Here is a 25,487-nt window from a genome sequence, read left to right on the forward strand (position 1 = left end):
TATAAAGGATTTTTAAAAATCTTTAAAAAAAAAAAAAAAAAGGATTAACATGATCCACTGATAGTGATTGTGGGAAGCAGACAGATAGCCACATCTCTACCAACCCAGTCTTCACCACTTTGCCAGAGCAGCGTAGCAGTTTTTTGTTTTATTTTAAATTTGTCTTTGTTGGTTTTTATTTGGGGGCTGTCTGAACTTAAGTGATTCTTAAAGTTTTAGAAATTTGTGCACTCGCCTTTGATCCAGAAAAGGCTTGTTGTGTCCAAGAGACTGAAGGATAACAGTAGTACCAAGAAAGTGTTTCTAGTCTTTCTGTAGAACACAAGCTTTGAAAATATAGGCAGAGGACATTTAAAAAAATTCTGTTGTCCAATGAACTGTGAAAAAAATGTTTAATTTTACCAGTGATCAAAGATATACAGGTTAAAACAACATTATGATGCCAATTTTTTTTACTTATTAAATAATGGGAAGAAATTTTTAAATACATGTTAAACTGTCATATATTAACACATATGTGTGCATTTATGTTTCTAAGGATGTGAAGAGACACTTTTATATACTGTTAGTGGGAACACATATTTGTACAAGTTCACAGTCCCTTATCCAAATTCCTTTAGCCAGATATTTTTCAGAATTCAGATGTTTTTATTTTGGAAAGGTAATACAGGGACTTCCATTTCTGACAGGATGTATTTGGAGTTTCTTGGAGGGTGGTGAATGGACAAAATATATTAAACAATGGTTCTGAAAACATTGGACCTCAACAGTAAAGGAGAGTGAGTCCTGAGAGACAAGAAACAAATTATATAAACTCTAGGATGGCCCCCAAATTGCTGCTGGAAGAAAGTTTCCAAGCTGTGGTGCAAGGAGGGGCAACAGAGGCAGAGTTTATCATTCTTCCTGAGTTGAGACAGAGCTGGGCATCCAGGGAAAGCAAAGTGGCTAGAATTCATTGGAAAGAGCCACACAGAGAGCTTCAGGGATTTGCCAAAAGAAACTTTGAATATAAAGTTGAATACTGACCGATTCGTGTGAGGAAACTACCAAGGCCAGAAAAAGGAGCACCCAAAATGATTTAAGGTAGCAGTGCCCCAAATTCACATAGGGTGAGGAATAATACCAGCCTGGAAAGCTTCATAATGGAAAGCACAGGGCAACGTTGAGAATACTGAGTAAGGTCTCAACCTCAGTATTAGAGGGGCCCTAGACTAACTGCTGTTCTGAACCCACCTACCGAAGTTTAAAAACAAAACCTAAGAAAATCACATTATTTCCAAGTATTTTAACCACATCCCAGAATACAGCTCAAGAATATATTAAGGATTAGAAAGATATCTAACCTAACAAGGTAAAATTCATAGTATTTGGCATTTCATAAAATAATTACAAGGCATGCAAGAAAGCAGGAAAATACAGGCCATAAAGAGGAGGGGAAAAAGCAATTATATGACATTCTGGAAAGGGGAAAACTGGACGCAGTGAAAAGATCAGTGGTTGCCAGGGATAGTGGGGAGGAAAGGATGAATTAAATGGAGCACAGGATTTTTAGGCAGTGAACATACTCTATGGTACTATAATGGTGGACATATGTCACTACACATTTGTCCAAACCTGTAGAATGCCATGAGTGAACTCTAATGCAAACTATGGACTTTGGCTGATTGTAATGTGTCATCAGTAACAAACGTAGGACCATGTTGATAATAAGGGAAGCTATGCATGTGTGGAAGCATGGGATATATGCAGTATCTCTGTACCTTCCTCTCAATTTTTCTGTGAACCTAAAACTCCTCTAAAAAGTCTTTTAAAAAAAAAATCAATCCATTGAAATAGACCCAAAAATAGCATAAATAATAGAATTAGACAAGAACATTAAAAGTTATTATAATTGTATTACATGTGTTCAAGAAGCTAGAAAATTTAGCATGTTAAATAGAAATATGGAAGTTATAAAGCCCAATAGAACATCCAGAGGTGAACACACTGAATGGGATTAACAGCATAATGGGGATTGCAGAAGAAACGATTTGTGACTTTGACTGTGTAGCAATAGGAACTATCCCAAACTAAACATAGAGAAAAAAAAAAAGACTGAAAATGAATAAAGTATCAGTAAACTATGAAACACCTTCATGTAGCAATATATATGTATGTAATTGGAGTCCTGGAAGAAGTGGGGGTGAAAATAATGCAGAAGAAATATTTGAAGAAATGTAATACAGAGTTCCAGTTCTCATAATGTCAGGGTAACCTGGAGTGGATAGCTGTTCCATCAACAATTATAAGCTCTAGACAAAATATGGAAAAACAAACAAACAAAATATTGTTTAGAAAACAACCAGAAGCAGGCAGAAACTATAAGGAACGCAAATCTTAAAAAGGGAAGCAAACTGGGAAGCTCAACATTTAACCAGCTTTTCCTTTAGGGCACTTCTCAGTTTGCTTTGGAGTCCTGCGAGGAAAAGCTTAAACAAAAAGCATTCTAACTGGGATGATGAATCAGCAGGCAGTGTCCAAGACTATCAAAGCAGATGTAAGTTGAGGAAGGAAGTCTCAAAAAGAAGTGTCAGGGAGGAGGGAGCTCCACATCTTTTTATAGGTTTTAGAATTGCATATACACAGACAAGGCTCTAAGAAACCAGGCAGAAAGTAGCATTGGAAGGACTAAAGAACTGAGCCAAAATTTCAGCAGGTGTGGTGTTGAGTTTTGAGCGCAAGTCTTGCCGAATAGGGGGATTGCTAAACACTTCACATTTTGGACTGAAACTGCAGAAGGACTGCGTTCTGACCAAGGGCTGCCCCAAGACTAAAGGCAAAAACCAAATAAAGTCTCTAACAAAGCCAAAGCTCAAACTACCATAGGATCAGTAAGGAGAAGTACGAAAATGTAACCTAAAGTCAAGAGAAAAAGCATCAACAGAAGCAGACCTATGGATGGGACAGATGTTGGAATTGGCAGTCAGGCCCTTTAAAATAGAAATTATAAATATGTTAAAGGATTTAGAGGAAAAGAAGTAGAATGATTGAACATTCTCAGGCGATAAATGGAATCTATAAAGTATAAATTCTAGAACTAAAAAAACATCTAAAATGAAAAGTTCATTAGATATCAACAGCATTTTTAACACCAAGACTAATGTCATCAGTAGATTTGGCAGCAGTTCAGTAGAAATAATCCTAACTGAAACAGGGATTAAAGAATTGAAAATAAAGAGAGCTCTCAGTGACCTGTGAAACAATATCAAGAAGTCTGGTGTATATATCATTGGAGTTCCAGAAAGCAAGAAGAGAGAAAGAAGTAGCAGTGAGGTGACCTAATAATGTCAGATTTTCCTATATTTGGTGAAAAACATCAACCCATATGTCCAAAAGTTCAGCAAATCTCTAGCAGGATTAAAAAAACAAACAAACAAACTTAGGTACATTATAGTCATAGTCAAACTACTAGAACTGAAGATTAAGAGAAAATCTTTAAAGCAGCCAAATATAATAATAATGAGGGATGACTTCTCATTTTTTTAAAATAAAAAAAAAAGAGGCCAGAAGACAATAAAATGGCATATTTGAAGTGCTGAAAGAAAGGTAATACAGGGCATCTATTGTATATTACATAACATTTCCAGGCTAGGGCAGCATCCCATAATTAAATGCTTGTGTAGGATAAATGAGTATAAACTGCTTCACTTTAGGTTAGGTGTTGTCAGATGACTTTTGGTGCTAAAAAAATTTTTAAATAAATTCTTTTGATTTCAGAGCTTTTTGGATTCCAGAATTATAGGAAAAGTGTGGATCCATCTTACTTGTCAGGAAAAAAATTGGCAGTAATGTCTACACTCTCAGAAGCAGGGATTTATAAGAATCTGTCCAACGGACATAACACATGAAGAATGTGTGCCAAATGTTACATACAAGGATGTTTATGACAGAATTTTTTAAAAAAAGAATTCGAAAGCAACCTCAGTGTTTTAATAGCCTTCCAATAGTTGGTTAAATTAGTTATGGAATACCTATGTAATGAATCGACTGCTTTATAGACATGAAAAATTATGTTGTTGAAGAATATCAATGTGGTGAAATAAATATTCTTAACATGTAACATGAAAAGATCACAAAACTGTGATTCCAAATGTTAGTAGTAGTTATCGCTGTGTGGTTGGATTATGACTTTTGTTTTGCTCTTTTGTATTTTCTAAATTTCTATTAGTGAACATGTATTCCTTTTGTAATCAGAAAAATCGAGGCTTGTGTTTAAAAAAGAGCAAGGTAATAAGGAAGGTATTCATTTTTATTGCTGTTAAATTTCAGATTAGATTACTTCTCTAAGTCAGGAATCATTTTATTATCAAAGATCACCAGAGTTCAACATTATTATTATTAAGGCCATCACTTGATATATCAACCATATCCCCAGATCTAGGGTCTGCACACCTGGATTTAAAGTGTCTCTTTTAAGCTGCATTGCCTGAGGCATTTCCAGAAGGAATCCTGTTAAATGAAAAATAAGACCTTTCATGAGCAATGCTGAACCATTTCTGTTGCCACTTCAAACACTCTCTGACTTAATCTCCAGAAACAGCTTTCTTAGATAAATTATCCAGCACCACATCTAGTTCTTGGCTTGTTTTTAAAAGTCTGCAGATTCTTTCATGAGGTCATTTTTTTTAAAGCTTAAATATCTACTTTGCTTTGAAAATCTATTTTTCCCTTTACAAAAAGAACATACTAGGAGTTAAAATTGGATCACATTTATCAAGCTACATCATACATCTGGAATAAATTACAGAGTATTAATGTCATGGTATGTTAGAGTAAAGACTGTCAAGTCTAATGTTTGCAGACCTGCTGAATCTGAAAAGACAGTCTGGACAGCCAGCGGTTTTGATCCTGAACTGAAGTATATTTTCTAAAGTTATTCTGAAAGTCGTGGGGAGAGTCTGCAGCGTGGTCCTATTTGAATAGCTTCATGCCACATTGATAGGAAATGTTTTTGTCATCTATACTGTAGGCTCTTAGAATTTGACTGTTAGAATTGGAAGAGGCTTGAGAACTTGTTTCCAATTGCTTACCCAGTACTTAGACCTCTTTTACATCATTCTAGACAGACAATATCTAGTATTGAATTACTTGTAATGATAATTTCATTTTTCCTTGTAAATTAATTAGTTTGCTATTCCGATTTCATATATTTTTGTGTACTTAATATTTGCTAGAATTCACTGCTAAAACCATGTGGCCTTGCAGTTTTCTTTATGGGCAGATGTGTTAACATTTAGTTTCTTTAACAAATATAGAGATATTCATATTTTGTTTCATCTTATTTTCTGTTTCTATCCATTTTTGTAAGTTGTTTTTCAAGAAATGTGTCCTTTTATTTAATTTGCCAAATTTATTGGCAGAAAGTTGTTCATAATTGGCTCTTATTACCTTATAAATGTCTGTAAGTAGTGTTACATTAGTATTTCATTGCTGGTATTGGTAACTTCTCTTTTTCTTGATCAATCTACGCAATAGTTTACTAATTTTGTTGGTATTCCAAAGAACCAACCTTGGCTTTGTTAATTTTCTCTGTTATTTTGTTTGATTTCTATTGCATTGATTTCTGTTTATTATTTCCTTCCTTTTATTTAGTTTGATTTTACTGTGATCTTTTTCTAACTTCTTAAACTGGAAGCTTAAGTTCTTCGTTTTAAGCCTTTCTTATTTTCCAATATAGCATAAAAAGCTATATCGCATTTCTTTCTAAGCATTGTTTTAGCTGTATCCTACAAATGTCTTTAAATGCTTTATTGAGGTATAATTGATATAAAATAAATTGCACATAAAATATATGAATTTGACATATGTATCCATCAGTGACCCATCATCACAATCAATATACTGACCCTATCTATCACCATCAAAAATTTACTCAGTTCCTCACTTCTGTTCCATGGAAACCGCTGGCTTTCTGTAATAATAGATTAATTTGCATTTTCTAGAGTTTTAGATAAATGGAACCGTAAAGTACATATGCATTTTTGGTCTGGCTTTTTCCACTCAGCATAATTATTTGAGATCCACATTATTTTATCAAAAGTTCATTCCTTCTTACTGTTGAGTAATATTTCATTTTATTGAGATACCATAATTTATGATTTTACCTCTTGATAGACATTAAGACTGTTCTAGTTTCTGTCTATTATAGATAAAGCTGTTAGAATTTTTGCGTACAAATCTTTGTATGGACGTATACTTTCAAATCTCTTGGGTAAACATCTAGGAATGGAATGGCTGACTCATATAGAAAATTAATGTTTATCATTTTAAGAAACTGCCAAACTGTTCTCCAAAGTGGTTGTACCATTTTACCCTCCTACCAGCAATAATATGAAGGTTTTATTTCTTTTACAGCCTTGGTACAGTCAGTCTTTTGGGTTTCTGCTATTCTAATAGGTGTGTAGTGTGATCTCATCACATCTTTAATTTGCATTTCGTGAATGATTAATGAGGTTCAACATCTTTTCATGTGCTTATTGGCCTTCTGTATATCTTCTTTGAAGAAATGTCTACTCAAGTCTTTTGCTTATTTTTCAATTAGGTTGTTTTGTTGTTGAGTTTTAGAAGTTCTTTATGTATTCTGAATGTAAATTCCTTATCAGATGTGTTATTTCAAATATTTTCTTCTGTGAGGTGCCTTTTTCCTCTTTATAATGTCCTTTAGTGTACAGAAATTTTTAATTTTAATGAAATCCAATTTGTTTTTTAATTGTTGTCAGTGCTTTTGGTGACATAGCTAAGAAATCATTGCTAAATCCAAGGTCATAAAGCTTTCCCCCTATGTTTTCATCTAAGAGTTATAGTTTTAGCTTTTGCAGTAAAATCTTTGATCAACTTCGAATTAATTTTTGTATATGGTGCTAAATAAGGGTCAAAATTCATTCTTTTGCATGTGGATCTTCAGTTTTCCTACCACTATTTGGTGAACAGACCGTCCTTTCCCCCAATTAAATGATTTTGATATCCTTGCTGAAAGCTATTTAACCATATATGTGATGAATCCCACTTGATCATTATGTATGATCCTTTTCTTTTTTAAATTTTTCAATTACAGTTGACATATCAGTTTCAGGTGTACAACATAGTAATTAGACATTTATATAACTTACAAAGTGATCACCTCAATAAGCCTAGTAGCCATCTGTCACCATACATAGTTATTACAATATTATTGACTATACTCCCTATGCTGTACTTTACATACCTATGACTGTTTTTATAACTAGCAATTTGTACATCTTAAACCCTTTCTCTTGCTTTTGAATTTAGTTTGTTGGTCTCTCTATTTTATTCCATTTGGTCTATATGTCTGTCCCTATGCCAGGAGGACACTGTTTTGATTACTGTAGTTTTGTAGTAAGTTTAACAATCAGGAAGTGTGAGACCCCCAACTTTGTTCTTTTACAACATTGTCTGGGCTACTCAGGTCCTTTAAGGTTCTATACAAATTCTAGGATGAATTTTTTTTTTTTACTTTTGCAAAAAATACTTTTGGGATTTTGATAAGAATTGCATTGAATCTATAGATTGCTTTGGGTAGTATGGACATCTTACAAATGTTAAGTCTTTAAATCCATGAAACTGGGTGTTTTTCTGTTTACATTTGTCGTCTTTAATTTCTTTTAGCAATATTTTATAGTTTTCACTGCACAAATCTTTTGCTTCCTTGGTTAAGTTTATTCCTATTTTAGTCCTTTTGATTCCATGATAAATGAGTTTGTTTTCTTAATTTCATTTTCAGATTGTTCATTGTTAGTGTACAGAAACACAGTATGATATTTGCTGATTTTGTATCCTGCTACTTTGCTTTATTAGTTCTAACAGCAGTTTTTTGGGTGGTTTTTTTTTTTTTTTTGGAGTGTAAATTTAGAGTTTCCTACATATAAAATCATATCATCTGCAAAGAGATAATTTTACTTTTTCCTTTCTAATTTGAATGCCTTTTATTCTTCTCCTTACCTAATTGTTCTGGCTAGGACTTCCAGTACAATGTTAAATAGAAGTGGTGAAAACAAGCATCCTTATCTTATTTTGATATTAGAGAAAAAACTTTCAATCTTACATCATTGAGTATGATTTTTTTATATATATAGCTCTTATAATGTTGTGGTAGTTCCTTCTAATCCTCTTTAAGTTTTTTTTTTTTTTAATCTCGAAAAGGTGTTGAATTTTGCCAGATGATTTTTCTGCATTAATTGAGATGATCATGCAGATATTTTTCTTTAATGTGGTGTATCATACCTATCGACTTGTGTATGTTGAACTCTCCTTGCATCTCATGGATGAATCCCACTTGATCAAGATGTATACTCTTTTTAATGTGCTGTTGGATTCACTTTGCTTGTATTTTGTTGAGGATTTTTCTATCTTTGTTCATCAGAGATATTGGCCTATAGTTTTATCTTGTAGTGTCCTGTCTGGCTTTGGTATCAGGGTAATGCCAACCTCCAGAAATAGTTTGGAAGTGTTCCCTCCTCTTCAATTTTTTGGAATAGTTGGAGAAGTATTGGTGTTAATTCTTCTTTAAATGTTTGATAGAATTCACCAATGAAACTTTGTAGCCCTGGCCTTTCCTTTGTTGGGAGGTTTTTAATGACTGATTCAGTTTCCTTACTAGTTATTAGTCTATTCAGATATTGTTTCTTCATAATCCAGTCTTGGAGTAGGTTGTGTGTTTCTAGGATCTAATTTCCTTTTCATTTTTTCTATAGATTATTCAGAAGTATGTTACTTAGTTCCTCAATATTTGGGAGTTTTTCTAGAGATTTTTCTGTTATTAAAGTATAATTTATTTCTGTTACAGCGAAAGAATATTCTTTGTTTGATTTGAATTCTTTTAAATTTATTGAGGATTCTCAGTCATAAGAAGAGATGAAATACTGCCATTTGCAACAACATGGATGGACCTTGAAATAATCATACTAAGCAAAATAAGCCAGACAGAAAAGGTCGAAAATCACATTATATCACTTATATGTGAGATATAAACCTAAAGCAACAGATGAACAGGACAAACAAACAGAAACTCATGGACATGGACAGTGGACTAGTGGTTACCAGAAGGAAGGGAGAAGGGGGAATGGGGAAAATAAAATGTTAAAAATAATAATTAAAAATTTTTTTAAAGAAATATACATTTATTTATTTATTTATTGAGGATTATTTTATTGCCATAAAAATGGTCTGTGTTGGTAAATGGTTCATGGGTACTGAAAAGAATATGTATTCTGCTTTTGTTAGTCGGAGTATTCCTTAAATGTCTATCTGATCGAGGTAGTCGTGTTCAGTCTTCTATATTCTTTTTAAAAAAGTTTTTAATTGAGATATAATTGACATAATGTGTAGTTTTAGGCATACAATGTTTTGGTTTGATACATTTATATATTGCAATGTCATTACTATACCTTTATCATGTCATATAATTATCATTACCTTTTTTTGAGAACAGTTAAAATCTAGACTCTTAGCAGCTTTGAAATTTATAACACAGTATTGTTGACTATAATCGCTATGTTGTGCATTAGATCTCTAGAATTTATCTGCTAGTTTCAAGTTCATACCCTTAAACAATTCCCCTACCTCCCAGCCCCTGGTAACCACCATTCTACTGTCTATTTTTGTGAGTTCAGTTTTTCTAGATTCAATATATAAGTGACATTATACAGTATTTGTCTTTCTTTGACTTATCTCACTTAGCATAATATTGTCAAGGTCTATTCATGGTGTCACAAATAGCAGGATATCTTCCTTTTTATGGCTGAATTATATTTCATTGTATGTGTATGTATATATAGATATATAGATATATATACAACAGAAGATGTAAAATATATATCTATACATACATACATATTACCTCACATCTTTATTCATCCATCAATGAACGTGTAGATTGGTTGCATACCTTAGCTGGTGTGAATAATGCTGCGCTAAACATAGTGTGGTGATATTTCTTCAACATACTGATTTCTGTTGCTTTGGATATATACACAGGAGTGGGATTGCTGGATCATATGCTATTTCAATTTTTAATTTTTTGAGGAACTTCCATACTGTTTTCATAATGGCTGTACCTAAATTTATATTTCCACTAACACATCGCTTTTCCCAACACATTCCTGTTTCTCCACATCCTCAACAACATTTATCTCTTGTGTTTTTAATAAAAATCATCATAACAAGTGTGAGGTGATATCTCATTATGGTTTTGATTTGCATTTTCCTGATAATTAGTTGTGCATCTTTTCATATACTTGTTGGCCTTTTGTACATCTTTATCAGAAAAATGTCTTTGCCCATTCTTTGCCCAAAATTCCTTTGCCCATTTTTAATGGTATGTTTTTCCAATCATCTGTCTACTTGTTCTCTCATTTATTGAAAGAAAAGTATGGAAAATCTCTGACTATAATATCTATTGCTCCTGGCAGTTCTATTAGTTTTTGTATTATGTACTTTTAAGCTATTAGATGCGTAAATATTTAGGATTATTATATTCACCTAATAAATTGACCCCTTTATTATTATAAAATGATCTTCTTTCTCCTTGGTAATAATCTTTACTCTGGAATTTAGTGCTACCATGGTATATCTTTCCAGTCTTTTTGCTTTTAAACTCTTTGTGCCTTAATATTTAAAGTATGTTTCTTGCAGGCAGCATGTGGTTGGGTTTTGCTCTTTTATCTAATGTGACAATCTCTTTCAAATATTTGAAGATCTTCCTGTACCATCAGTCTTCTCTCCCTTGGGCTGAACAACTTTTTATTATGGTTTGGCTGATACTTTATCTCAATCTTTCACTATTATTATCAAACTCTTTTGCGAATGTTTTGCTTAAAAGGAATATTACATCGCAAAGGATACTTGGATCTGGCCCCTGCAAGAAATGCTGACTGTTGCATGTTTATATCAGTTGATTAACATTGTCAAGAAAAATGTGTATCTATTTGTTTCCTCACCATTTGCTTAAAACCAATTTGTACCATCTGTTCTACTTTTCTTAACCTAATCATATTTTTTTGCTTGGCTAACTACTGACTTTTTGATCTCCAGAAAAATTTCAAAGGGGCTTAAAAAAAAATATCTGTTCATTGTTCCTCTGAAAAATGTCCATTTTATCTCAGTTACATCAATTCTAGTTGGGTTATTTTGAGTGTAGCCAAATAAAATTAGACTATAACTAAAAGGATATTAAAATGTTTCCCTTTTTTTCCTAGGTAAAAATATCCCCATCCTGTCTTCCATCCAAAGGGGATCCTGCTGTTAAGAAGGTGAGTTTTAAAGGCAAAAACAACTTCCTCCTTCTATGTGTTTATTCTCCATTTAACAGTTTTCTCAAAATAACAATGATTTTTAATCATTTTAATGCCATCAAATATTCTTTCCGATTGGTTGCCTTAATGATGTATCAGCAGAATTTCTTCGTTCTTCCAGGGAAGCCAAGTGGGGGTTTGGGCCTGGCATCGGTCTCCTACCACCTGGGGACTTCTTGTTCTAAAATTCCCATCCTCTCCACCAGATGTGCATCCTTGTATCAGTGAGTGGTAGCAGATGAAATATATTCTAAGGAGGAAAGCTATATAGATTGCTGTGCCTAAAGAAAACTGGTGTGAGATGTTAACAATTTCAGCACATACCACATAAAATTCTCAATAAGGATTTGTGGGGTAGAACTATTTGTGCCACTTCAGTCTCTGACTCAGCTTTGTGGCATAGGTAGGGTGTGAGTCTTTCAACTGAGCAATCCTCAGACGATGTCACAAAAACCACTAAAATCCTTTATTTTTTATCCAGCTGCGGCGGTACAGTTGAAACATGGTAAATATATTGACATTTTTGCTGTGTTTTCTTTTACCATTTTTATTGCTCTGATAGCTGAAGTGTCCCTGGATGTAGGTTCTCTTTCCCTGCCCTTTTCACGATTTTAGCCAGCATTCATGTCACCGAAGGACTGTAGAACAAAAATCACAACTCGCTGGCTCTGGCGTAACAGCAGGTTCTACCTTCAAAGCGTGTGTCAAAAATGGGTCCCTTTTTTCTGCTTTCAGAATTGCCTGAGACTTTTTCAAAAGAATAAAAAAGAATAAAGACAAAATATCTGAAAAGCCCTATAACAAGCTGCACGTGAAATCTCTTTCACGCTTGTCAAGAATGCCATAGCAAGGCAAGACTGAGGTGATGATTGTCGCTGCTCAGCACCATCACATAGTAACACAGAGTTAGAAAGGGATTCAACAATTTAGTCTCACTCAGTAAACAAATGAGGAAATTGGAATTTAGAGGGAATTTTTTTCCCCTCAAGCTCTCAAATGTTAGCTATGGGCCACACTTCTAAAGTAGAAGTTAAAAACATGTGCTTTGGATTCAACCATACTTGGGTTCAAAATTGACTCTTCTACTTATTTATCTGAATAACCCTAAATAAGTCAGCCTCTCTCTTTTCTCCTCTGTAAAATGACACTACCTCTCAGAATCGTCCTGAAGATTAAATGAGATACTGTTTAAATGCCTAACACTATTTGACACATATTAAGTACTCCATAAATTATTGACACACAGTAAATACTCAGCTGTTATTAAAGCTACTATTAAATCAGGTCTCCTAATTAGATGTCCTTTTCCTTTATTATGCTACTTAAGTATTATTGTCCATTCAGCAAGTATTTCTTTATACTAGACACTGAGTTCAGAAATGGACAATAGGGATGAAAACTTCAATCCTTGTTCTCAAGGACCTCAGTATTTAGTGGGCAAGGGAGACAGGCAAACCAATAGTTACCATACGACTTAACACATGCCATGGCAGGTTCACAGGTGGTGTAACAGTAGAGAAGAGAGGACCTATTTTGCAATGGCTAAGCTGATTTAGGATCACGTTTATGTGCTTTATGGTAAAGGGCCCAGTGAAGAAGTCTGAGAAATAGCTGCTCCCTTACAGCCTTGTTACTAGATTATAATGAAAGCAAGTCTTAATGTACTTGTAGACATTTATTAAATATTCATTTAGAAATAGGTTCATGCAACCTGTTTTTTAAACTTTGTAATGTGCCAACTGTCTGTCATTTTAGGTGTCTGACCACTGTCAGAGATGTAGCAGTGTTACAGAAGCAAGATTCTCTTACTTTTGTAATCAACATCAAAGGGAAACTTTCTAAGCCAATGACTAGACATAGGTGGCCCAGCTGGTATTTCTAAGTAATTAGGTGTAGACTTATTTCTTCTCAATGCAAGAGTTGAGGCTATCTCTAAATTATTTTATCCAATCTACATATCTTAAATAACTGTTATTTTAGCAGTGAGTTCAATTTCTAATATTTATCGTTCTGATTAATAAGCCATTAATTTCACCAATGGAAAAATGTTTGCTATATTTTTAATGAGCAAAGAAAATCTTAAATATTCATCAATATATGAACAGCTGAAGGGCTTTTAATAGCTACTTTGGGGAGTTTGTGATAGCTGGCAATCTCTGAAATACGGTTTCATGATTAGGGCCACTGGCCACCCCTGAGCTGAAGCCTAAAATAAATAGTACACACTTAACGTCACACTGTTTATGGTGTCTAGAATAACTTTAAAGTATACAACATAACAGGTGCCTCTCCCAGAGAATGTAAAGCTTGGTGCCTTAAACCACAAGGGATTAGGTATTCCAGGCAGACATGGGCAAGTACAGTGAATTTCAGGAAATGGGTGGGGTAGGCAGGGGGAGGGGTTCTGTATATTTTAAATATAGGAGCATGCAAAGGCCTGGTGAAATCAGTGGGAGTCCAGATTACAAAGAGCCCCAGTCTATGACATTTGCTTTTTATCTCGAGGTTAAGGATTTTTGTCAAAGGTGAGATTACAGGCCAGGCAAAAAGACAATTAGAAGAGTAGGACAATTGTCCAGGTAACAAAAAAAAGGGCCTAAATCTATGTTGTGTTAATGGAATGAAGAGATGAGATAATAAATTCACGTCTTATTTTTTTCTCAAGATCCTTTCTGACACTCTAGTCTCAGTTAGGTGTCTTTTTTTTTCTTTCTAGCTCTTATAGCAACCTGAACTAGTCCCTACCAACATACTTACCTGTGTCTTTATGTATATGCGTCCCCATTAGACTATATGCCTCATGAGGGCAGGAACCATATCAGTCTTGCTTCCTGTTATATCCCTATGTGTAGAACAAACTACTTACTCAGTTGTTGAGTGAATGAGAGAATTGAAGGAGATTCCACAGGACCTCATGTTGTTTATGGGAAGTAATGGCGGGGGGAGTTTCTGGCCTGGATAGAGAATGAGCAGATGAAGCAGCTTTGCTTTCCCAGGTCCGTATTTCAAGCATGGTCAGTTCCTTAGTGTTTGAGCTATATCAGCAATACTCTGAGTGAGAGCAGTGTGAAACTCGGCAACCCTAGTTGGGCATGTATTTTTGTGTGTATCAGTTTGAGTGTGCATATATGTGTACATCTACATATACATTCTGGTTATCACCCTTAGAGCTACAGACTCTCTTCTCAAAGTTGTATTGACAGATGGAAGCACCAGCAGTGTCTGTTGAATAGAGTGACTGCCAAAGTGACATGTGTAAGAAACACAAAGGAGCAGTAGTATAATTGATTTGAGCCAAAAATTCTGTGTTGACCAATAACTGAAAAAAATGTTTGGTGACACTACTACCAATATTGGCCCAGCCCGGAGCTGGATTCAAGTGCTAAGGAAACAGGAACTGTGTTGTGTAGGGTTCTGCTTAACTTCTTGGGATAGGTGTCTCATTCAGGAGTCACTCTTCTGCTCTGCTGCCACGAGTCACAATCTGGCAGATTCTGTGAGCATGTATACATAACATTTTTTTGCAGCACAAGCTTTCTGCATTTGAGATATTCTTTTAGAAAGCTCTAGATTAGAAATATTTGTCATGTATAATATATGTCATATAATATTTACCTTATGTATATAGAATTTCTTCTTAATGGGCTCTAACTGGGAACTTCAGTAAAGTTGAAAGATACATATACTTCCCTAAGACTTTTCCAGTGTTTGATCATGGATGACCATAAATTTAAAAATCAGGAAGCATTTCCCTGAGGTAAAAATTGCCATAAAAGTCCATTGCAATAAACTCCCTAGAATAAATCCAAATTAGAGATGTTGACATTGTTCGAGGTGGATTAAATGAGCTTAGAAAATTAGTTGAAGATAATATCAGAAACCACTCAGCTACAATGCATCTCTTCTCAACTACTAAAGAAACACCAATGAGGGATTTGTATAGCAAAGTTGGGATTGTTACATGCGTAATAACCAGAAAAAGCAGTTTCGTCTTATATCTCTATCAGAAGAGCGTGGTTACACTCTCTCTGAGCCACTCCCTGTTGTAGGGGAGCTTTCTCTGCTGGAATGTTGGTAGAAGCCTGAGGGTCAGGAGCTCTGGCTGAAAGATATCCTCAGGCTGGTGAAACCCAGGTGATGTTCTCCTCAGAGTGACTTCTTCCAGGTAGAGACAAGGTGCAGGGAATAGCTGCACAGAAAGCCTTTCCAATAGTTCTGGGTAAATTCAGTAATATTCAACAAGACTTGAAGGTGCCAGGCCTTAGAAGGACAAAGGTCAGTGAGATATAGTTCTTTCTCTCAATATACTTACAAGTTAATGGTAACTAAACTGGTGGATTTAATAACCAAACTTCCCAGAAATTGTTTGTCAGTCTGTTGGGTATTCAAGTATATTATAAGAATTTGGAGCTGATCGTTTGTTTGTGTTCGAGTTTTCTGGTGAGGTAAAATTTTTATAGCCAGTTCTTAGTGTTGCCACTCATGCCAAGAATGTAGATGACCTCAGTTGCTCATGATTTTTATTGACTCAGGGGCGGTGGGGGGGGTGTGGATGAAGTTTCTTTATTTTTAAGGAGAAAAACCTCACAGATCTACTGTTTCTATAACAACAAGAAAAACTGGCTGCAGTATTTAAGCTGACTGGCCCCAAGAATGGCTGGTTGATGGTTTCACAAAGGTCAAGGGAAACATGAAAAGGAGAAGACACTGAGATAGAGGCAGCATTTTCTAGCTATCATCTGACAGTGGCTTAAATAAAAATTCATTTGCCTTTTTATATCTCACCTTTAACTCTCCTGCAAAGATGCAAGCAGGTGATAGCTCCTGATAGATGTTGTCTTTAGAACATATCCAACTGTGACTCCTGTGCCTCTTCTACTGATCAAAAAAAAAAAAAAAGAAAGACGAGAGAGAGAGAGAGAGAGAGAGAGAGAGAGAGAGAGAGAGAGAGAGAAGAAAAGAAAGAAAAGAAAAGAAAAAAGAAAAGAAAAGAAAAAAGAAATAGAGGACATGATTTAGTCTTCATTTCTGCATAGGAGGGTAGAAGATCTCCACAAAGCAGGTACCTTTTTATACTGATGTGAAGAAGCTGGGGTGCAGTTGCCTTCACACATCTGGAGAGTGCCGATTTGGAAGGAATCATAGGCGTTTTTTTGCAGTTCAGAGGACAGAACTGGTAACTGGGCAGCCACCATGATGTAGATGTAGATGTTGGCTCAATATGAGAAATTTCTAGCAGTGAAACAAGTTACCTGGTGTGATTGATAGTTACCAGTTTAGTTAGCAGAGATGTTTGATCAGTGGCTGGATGTCTGTCCTTCAGAGATGCTGCAGAGGTTTTCCTGCCATGGCTGAGAGGTTGGACTGGTTAATTTGTAGATCCCTTGGGAAAATCCTATGGTTCTGCAGTTGTGTTAAACTCATGATATGATGTACTGAATGATTTGAGTTAGACCCCAACATCCAGCCTGCACTAATAGAGTAATGTTGTCTAGCACAGAATAACAAATTTGTACTTAGGTGAGGAGACTTTATTCAAAAGTATTGCAGTAAAGAGAAGGACCTATTGCAGTAATAGGGAGAATACTCTGACCATAGATCTGCAAAGGTGTCAAAGATTAGGCAAAAAGGAAATTTCTTTTATAGGGGTGGGCAAACAGGGCTAGAAAGAACCAGATGTGGAGTGAGCAGGTGGCAGAATTGGACAGTTGATCAGGAAATATCTTTACTTGCGGTCAGATTCTCAGAAGTAGCCATTACGGAGGCCTTGTATACAGGCTCAGGCAGAGGGTGGGTCAGTGAACAAGCAAGCATTTGTTCCAGTCAGTCAGCGAAGACAAACAGCTAACTTGTGAGGCAAAGAATAGGAATTTGGTGGGTCTGTGTCTGGCCTGTCAGGTAAACATGGTGGCATTGAGAATCTTGTCTCAGTCCTTTGGGGAGGGGAGGTTCTTTGCAGTAAGCTATTTTCCAGAACAGGGTGGGGGAGTTCCTTAACTAGAGCCGTTTTCCAGGAGCTCAGGGCTCAGGTGAAGTTTGATGTGGCCATGAGCCTGACTGCTGCCACCATGTCCTTTCCTTATTCCTCTCCATGATTATGACTTCAAGGAAGAAAGCACAGGCATTCCTTCCTTGTCCAAGTCCATGACCTGGGCTTTTCTGAAACCTGATCATTAGTCCTCAGGTCGAGGGAGAGAATGTCAGCTGGAAACAGTTACTAAAAGAGGAAGCGGTAACCATTTGCTTATGGTATGCACTCTTCTTGCCAATAATTGTGCACATCTTCTGGCATGAAAATTGTGACTAGCTGAGAATTTCAAAGGACTCAGAGTTCTTACCCAATGTCTAAATCTACTCCTCACCCATTTCTTTTGCATTCAATGAATGATTACTGATACAGCATTTTGATTTCTCTAATGATTTTTTTAAATTAATGGCTTATTTTTTAGAGCAATTTTAGATTTACAGAAAAACTGAACAGAAAGTACAGTTCCCATTTATTTCCCCCTTCCAAGTTTCCCCTCTTATTAACATCTTGCATTGCTGTAGTACATTTATTACAATTGATGAGCCAACATTGATATTAACATTAACTAAAGTTCATAGTTTACATTAGAGTTCACTCTGTGTGTTGTACATTCTGAGAGTTCTGAAAAATGTATAATGATGTGTCCAGCATTTACAGTTTTATACAGGATAGTTTCACTAGTCCCCAAATCTCATGTTCTACCTATTCATCCTTCTCCCTTTCCCCGCAAATCCTGGCAACTGCTGATCTCTTTACTCTCTTCATAGTCTTGCTTTTTTCCAGAATGTCATGTAGTTTGGACAGTATGTAGCCCAAAGATTGGCTTCTCTCACTTTGTAGTAATCCATTGAAGTTACTTACCCCCATGTCTTTCTGTGGCATGATGGCTCATTTCTTTTTAGCATTGAATAATATTTCATTGTCTGGCTGTACCACAGTTTGTTATTTATCCATTTACTGACTAAAGGATGTCTTGGTTGCATTCAAGTTTTAGCAGTTGTCAGCTGCCATAGACATTTGCGTGCAGGTTTTTGTGTTGATCTAAGTTTTTAGCCCATTTGAGTAAATACCAAGGAGCACAACTGCTAGATGGTAAAAGTATATTTAGTTTTGTAAGAAACTGCCAAGCTGTCTTCCAAAGCAGCTATCCTGTTTTGTATTCCCACTCGCAATGAATGAGAGCTCTTGGTGTTCTGCATCCTTCTCAGAATTTAGTGTTGTCTGTGTTTTGGATTTTAGCTATTCTAATAGGTGTATAGTAGTGTCTTGTTTTAATTTGCATTTCCCTAATGACATATGATGTTGAGGTTTTTTTCAGGTGGCTATTTGCCATCTAAATTTCTTCTCTGGTATGATTTTTAAACGTTTTTTGAAAGTTATTTTAGTGGTTCTTCAAGGTTTGCCATATGCATCTTGAGTTTTCTGATTTAGCTTCTGATTTAAACTACCTTAATTCCAGTTGTATATAGAAATGTTACTCCTGTATAGGTCTATTAGCTTTCTCCCTCTATTTTGGTATTGTTATACATAATAATATATCTATTAATGGTAAAAATCCAAAAATACATTGTTATAATTATTACTTTACCATCTGTAGTCATTTTCTTAGCCCAATAAAGCTCCTACCAATCTTCTTTGTGCATATATATTACACATATATTTCATTTTTATGTGTTATAAGCCATCACACATATGTATTACATATACATATTAATTTATATGATTACCTTTTAAAATCACTTATGAGAAGGGAGAAAATATAAAAACATTTATATTGTATATTATAATCATATAATTACCAGTTCTTTTTTTATGTGGATTTGAATTATCGTCTAGAGTAACTTGCTTTCCATTAGTGACTCTATGAACAGTGATTGATGAACTTCCATTAGTACTTCTTCCCCCCATCCTCTTTAATTCTCCCCCCACTTCCACCCCTGACCTATGGATGTTGCCGTTTCCCCTTAAGAGCTGGATCTCTGAAGGTGGGCGTCTTCTCCCACGTGCTCACAGCATGCACCCAGGGCCTGGCATCCCCTGGGTATGGTCCATGGCTCCACCGGGGGCACAAACCCAGGACCTTCTGTGTGTAGAGCAGACATGCTAACCACTACTCTGTAGAGTCACCCCCAGTAGTATATCTTATAAGGTGGGTCTGCTAGAAACGACTTCTCTTTTTGTTTATTTGGGAAAGTATTTCATCTTCATTTTTTGAGAGATAGCTTTGGTGGATATAGGATTATTTGTTGACAGTGTTTTTCCCCATGGAACACTTTGAATATGTTACCATTTGCCTTTTGGCCTTTAATGTTTCTTTTGAGAAGTCAGCTGTCAATCTTATTGGGGTTCTCTTGCAAGTGACTAGTCTTTTTTCTCTTATGAGTTTCAAGATTTCCTCCTTGTCTTTGAATTGTAGCACTTTGACTATGATGCATTTGTGGATCTCTGTACTTATCTGGCTTGAGATTTGTTGCGCTTCCTGGATATGTTGCTTACTGTTTTTCAATAAACTTGGGACTTTTCAGCCATAATTTCTTCTAATATTTTTTCTTCTCCCTTCTCTCTGTCCTCTCACTTTGTTACTCCCCTTATATATTTGTTGTACTGATGGTGTCTTGCATTTCTATAGGGCTCTGTTAATTTTTCCTCATTCTTTTTTCTCCCTGATCTTCAGCATACATACTCTCTATTGACTTATCTTCAAGCGTATTAATTCTTTCTTCTGCCAGTTCAGATCTGTTGTCGAGCTCCTTTAGTGAATTTTTTATTTCAGTTGTACTTTTTACTTCATCAGAATATCTACTTGATCTTATTTTATAATTTGCTTCTCTCTACTGATATTCTCTATTGGGTTCAAATTGCCATCATGCCTTCCTTTGCTTTTTAAATCATGCTTTCTTTTAGTTCTGCAAACATATTTATAATGGCTATTTTGAAGTATTTTCTGTTAAATCTGACATCTGATTACTCTCATAGGCAGTTTGTTTTGCCTCCTTTAATTTCTGGCATATAATCATACATTCCTGTTTCTTTCCATGCCTTGTAATTTTTCGTTAGAAACTGGACATTTTAGGTAATATATTGTAGCAACTCAGTGTATTCATTTCCCCACTCCTGGAGTTATTGTTATTTGCTCCATTCTACTCCAGAATGCTGCAGCCAAACTGTTTTTTGTTTGTTTATTTGTTTGTTTTTTATTCCTTTTAGTGACTGGCTGGTCGTTTTAATGAAGTCTGTTTTCCTCCATAGTGTTAAGCTTCTGCTATTGTTACTCACTAGGCGCAGCTTTGGGTATGCCCAGTCATCCAGGGATGGCAGTGGTATTTCCCTTTTTCTCTGTCCACACCCAGCTGTTAAACTCCTACCAATTGCTCTCTTGTTTCCAACAGTGCACTGGGATATAAATTGCTCTACAGATATCCAGTGAAATTGTGGCTCCTTTGAACATGTTGTTTCTGAGGTCTGTTTTCAATATTTGTTTTGACCTCCTCACTGGGGCTCTACCCAGCTATCATTTTCCTCATGTTGTCATCTGTGAAATAGCTAGCCTACAGTCTAGGTTGTATCTACATTAAATCCATGAATCTCCTGTCTGTTGCCTTTCACCACAACCTCCTTTGTTAAGAGTTCACTGAGGTTTGAACTTTTTAGCACTTAGTTACAAATGAAGTCAGTTCCTTTGGGAAGTGATTAGGAGCCTGCTTTCCCCACCCCCAACCAAGGAATAATCTTTGAATCAGGGCTTTTTGGCTGGAAGTGGGAACTGTGGCAAGCTTTTCTCTGAATGACATTCCCACTCTAAGACTTCAGTGCTTGTTGAAAGAAGGAGCAACCCAAGGTCCTTGTGGCTTGCCTTTCCTGTTGTGGAACCACCGCCTCACAAGAGTGATCAGGGACCCACTATTTTCAGTGTATGGCATCCGAGGTAGAGCCTCCATTCCATAAGTGGAGTTTGGGTGGAAGAAGGGAGCACACACCACTTCTTGACTGCACTTGCCTAGGACTTAGCATCAGCAATATGTAGCTGAATGAGAACTGCTAAAGTCCTGCTCCTACTGAGAAGAAAGCCCTTCAGCTAGGAGCTTGGGAGAGAAGGGAGCCAGGTGTTCTTGGCAGCCACAGTCTGGAATGGAGTCTTCACCCTGCTAAGCTGGAGGGTGGGGTGGGAAGGGCGCAGTCTTGATTCAGATACCACAGACTTACTTTATTGCTGAATTTGCATAGTATTTTTTAATAGCTATTTCATCATTTGCTGTTTTCCTTTAGTACCCTTTCCACGGTCTACAAGTGGTTTTTTGTTTGTTTGTTGTTTGTTTTAGTCTCCCTGGGAAATGGGTTAGCAGAACATCTCATGCTGTCATGCTGGAAGTTGATCTCTCTTCTCATCTATTTCTAACAAGCAGTGTCCTGCCTCTGCTTGAAAGCCACCTTCTAAGGCAGATGTTTCATGTTCAAAAGCTCTGACTAAGGTGGTTCTTCCTTATTCTGGGTGATGCCTTTCTACCCATTGATGCCAGTCAAAAATATGTGTAATCAAAAATATGTCTAATCCCTCTGTCTTGTAGCATCTAGTCCTTCATGTAGTTGAAGACATGAATCCCCACCCTTTGATCTTCTTTTGTCCATGTAGAACATCCATAGTTTCTTTCCATGTTCACCTCTACCCTATTATACATCTCTTCACCTATCACCATTGTATTTAAGGGGACATCAGTTTAGAGCAGAATGAAATCACTTTCCTTATTCTAGATTCTGTTTCTGTAAATGGAACCAAAAGCACATTAAGTTTTTTAGCAGCAATTTTACATGGTTATGACTCAATGAACATGTTGATAGCAAACTCATGATTCTATTCACACATGCTACTGATTCCATCTTCTATAAATATTCTTGGTTTCTAGAGCTAAGTACAGGACTTTCGTTATATTGTTTCTTTTTATAACCTTTTGCAATTGCATTTTTTTTATCCCATGCATTGGCCTTTTTTATCTTTATCTAAGTCATTGATAAAATATTTATATAAAACAAAGCCAAGGATGCTACCCTGTAGCTTATCACCAGAGACATAGGTACCATTATTTATCAGTCACCATTCTATGGCAATTGAGAATTAATGGGTGTGGTTTCTCTTCTTCTTAATATGACACCTCTTCATGAAAAATTGACAAAATTGTTTCCCCTGAGTAGAATCAGATCATATGAGTCTCTCACAATGGAGCTGTATGTGAGACCATATCAGATCCAGTGGTGGTTCTTTATTCCATCTTTGCCCTCTCCGTATATGAAAGTAAACTCCCTTATCAAAACAGTGCCATCACGCCTACCATTTCCTTGGAGTTTTGGAACCTACTGTAGTTTGGAGTGTTCATTAAGTTATAAATAAGCTTTTCCCCTCCAACACTTTTTCCTGGTGAAGCTTTTATAAACTTCCTGCAATACATGGCCGAGATCTTTTTTCTCTTCCATGTGCGTGGGAGATTAACTAACAGCCTATTATTTTGCATTAAAACAACTTGGTAGGCCATTCTTAATTGCACTACACTGAATTATTACCTATTTGTAAATATCACAGAATCCAAACAGCAGAGCTTTGCAGAGTTTAAGCTGCTCTAACGTACATGGTGTTTTGGGGATGGCTAATATACTGTTACTGTAGAGTCTGTCTGGACCACTGTCCTAAATCAATGTGCCATCCCTGAAAGCTCACACTCTTTTCATGTGGTATTAGAACATGGAATTGAGTATGTCCAAGAAACAATGAGAAATCTTCCTTGGTTAAAACAGAAGGAAAAGAAGAGAAGGTGAAGATGAAATACTGGCTGATGCTTAGTGAAGTCTGTCTGACAAAAGCCACTGCCTTGGGGCTGTTGTGTGTTGTTGTTTTTTATACTTATCCTGGGGGCATTATATTTGTGATTGACATTGTTTCTTCTATTATAACATAAGTTTTAGCTCCCTGTTTTGTAAGGAAGTATCCACTAATGGTAGATATTATTCCAAATACAGCATATCCTTAAAGGAGAGACCCCATTCCACATGGTTAAGACACTTACCTTTTTATTTATAGACCAAGTCATTTAAGACTACCATTTATGATACTAAATGAGGCAGTTCATGTCTGTCTCTGACAGCTTCACAGCACAGTATAAGAAAAAATGAAAGTTCTTTGTAACCTTTGGAAAGAAGAAATTGTCTAATTTCAGTTACTTTTCTCTGCATTTCACTTTTAACTCTAAGAAGTCTTCAACAATGTCCTTAATTCCATCCCCTCTTAACTGACGTATTGTTTTCAGCCTCCAGTTCAAATTCTGTGTTGTTCTTTTAAAAAACTTACTGGGTACCTACTGTGCACCAGGCATAGGTCTATGTGCAAGGGACTTTACAGGGAACAAAACCAAGTCTCTGCCTTCACACAGCTCATAGTCTGGTGGCAGAGGGTAGGTATTAAACAAATAAAGATATGGGATATCAGATTTTGATAAGGCTATGGAAAAGAAGCTTGATGAAGGAGATAAAAAGGGAGATTGCTGTTTTATATGAGTGGTCATGATAGATAACATATGCTACTTGAAAAAAGTAAAAGTGAGCATGAGGGAAAAGAGCATTCCAGGCAGAAGCAAGAGCAAACGCAGAGGTCTTAAAGCCAGAAAATGTATGATGTGTACCAGGAACAATAGGGAGGCTGCCGATCTGGACACACAGCTGGGCAGGTGTGGCGGTGAATGGTTTTGGAGGTTCTCTTCCTCTTTGTTTTCTAGTTCACTGAGAAAATAGAAGTAGATGGATCAATTGAGAATGTGAAGGAGGTAAGGAAATGTTGGAGGTTTGAAGAAAGAGGTGAAGGTATGAAATAAGCATTTAGCTTCTTAAAGTGAAAACTTAGATCATTTATGTTAATAAGTTTTTCTTCTTACCAAAAATAAAAATTTTAAGCTATAAATTTTTAACTACTAATTTAGCTGCATCCCACAAATTTTGATTATATTTTATTTTCGTTATCATTCATCTTGAAATATTTTCTAATTTACCTTGTGATTTCTTCTTCTATTGGTTATTTAAAAGTATATTATTTTAATGTCCAGATATTTGAGACTTCTCTTAGTGTTATGGATTTGTGATTTAATTGTTTTGGCCAGAGAATGTACCCTGTAAGATATAAATCTTTGGAAAGACATTGAGACTTTTTTCATAGGCAAAGATACAGTCTTTTAAATAAACATTATTTGTGCCCTTAAAGTGTAGTCTGAAGTTGTGTGTATATTTCCTATAAATATCACTTAAGTAAAGGCAGATGTTAGTGTTATTCAGATCTTCTGTATGCTTAGCATTTTTTGTCTAATCTTATTAACTACCGAGAGAGTTTTTCTCTAATAATACTCCTTGTATCAAAGTCTATTATCTACTCATATAGCCATACAAGCTTTCTTATAATTAGTGTTTTCATTAGATATCTTTTTCCCATCCTTTAGATATCACTTTATTTTTGTTTTTGTATTTAAAGTGCATCAATCACTTTAAAATAATGTATAATTGGGTCTTTCTCTTTTAATCCAGTCTGTCAGTCTTTGCCTTTCAACTGAAGAGTTTAATCTATTTAAATTTAATGTAACAATTAGATTTGTCTTTTATTTATTTATTTTTAATCTGTATTTTGCTCCTCCTTCTTTGGGATTATTTGGATACTTTTTAATATTAATTTGGATTCTTCTATTGCCTTTTTAGGTGTATCCCTTTGTTTATTTTTTTAGAGGTAGCTCTAAGCATTACAGAATACATCTTTTATTACCTTGTCACAGTCTGATCTAAGTTAATATTTTACCACTTAACATTAAACATAGGAACTTTGCAATGTTATGGATTCATTTACTAACCTCCCATTATTTAGTTCTTTTTATAGTTTCCATTTCTTTAGTGGGATTTCCTCACATATTCAATTGTTAGGTCTGTCCTTTCCTTTAAATCCTTAAAAATATTTATAAAATAGATGTTATAAATTTCTTGTCTGCTAACCCAGTATCTCTGCCATCTCTGAGTGTGTTTCTATCGATTACTTTCCTGGTTATAAGTCACATTTCCTACTTCACATATCTGAAAACTTTATTGTATGCTGG

At 35.6% G+C, this 25,487-nt stretch overlaps 1 protein-coding gene across 7 annotated transcripts in view; it reads left to right on the forward strand.

The window, feature by feature from the left end:
• VPS8 (VPS8 subunit of CORVET complex) overlaps nucleotides 1-25,487 on the forward strand; it is a 230,538-nt gene that overhangs the window by 183,827 nt on the left and 21,224 nt on the right. For 6 of the 7 annotated variants that reach the window (XM_016159713.2, XM_016159714.2, XM_016159710.2 and 3 more), the window contains one exon: nucleotides 11,253-11,306. In XM_016159713.2, the coding sequence (XP_016015199.2) occupies nucleotides 11,253-11,306 (54 nt within the window). Of the gene's footprint in view, nucleotides 1-11,252; nucleotides 11,577-25,487 lie in introns of those variants that run through there. The other variant, XM_016159708.2, reaches the window with a different exon arrangement.

Source organism: Rousettus aegyptiacus, unplaced genomic scaffold (assembly GCF_014176215.1).
Source record: "Rousettus aegyptiacus isolate mRouAeg1 unplaced genomic scaffold, mRouAeg1.p scaffold_m13_p_4, whole genome shotgun sequence".
Taxonomy (NCBI): Eukaryota; Metazoa; Chordata; class Mammalia; order Chiroptera; family Pteropodidae; genus Rousettus; species Rousettus aegyptiacus.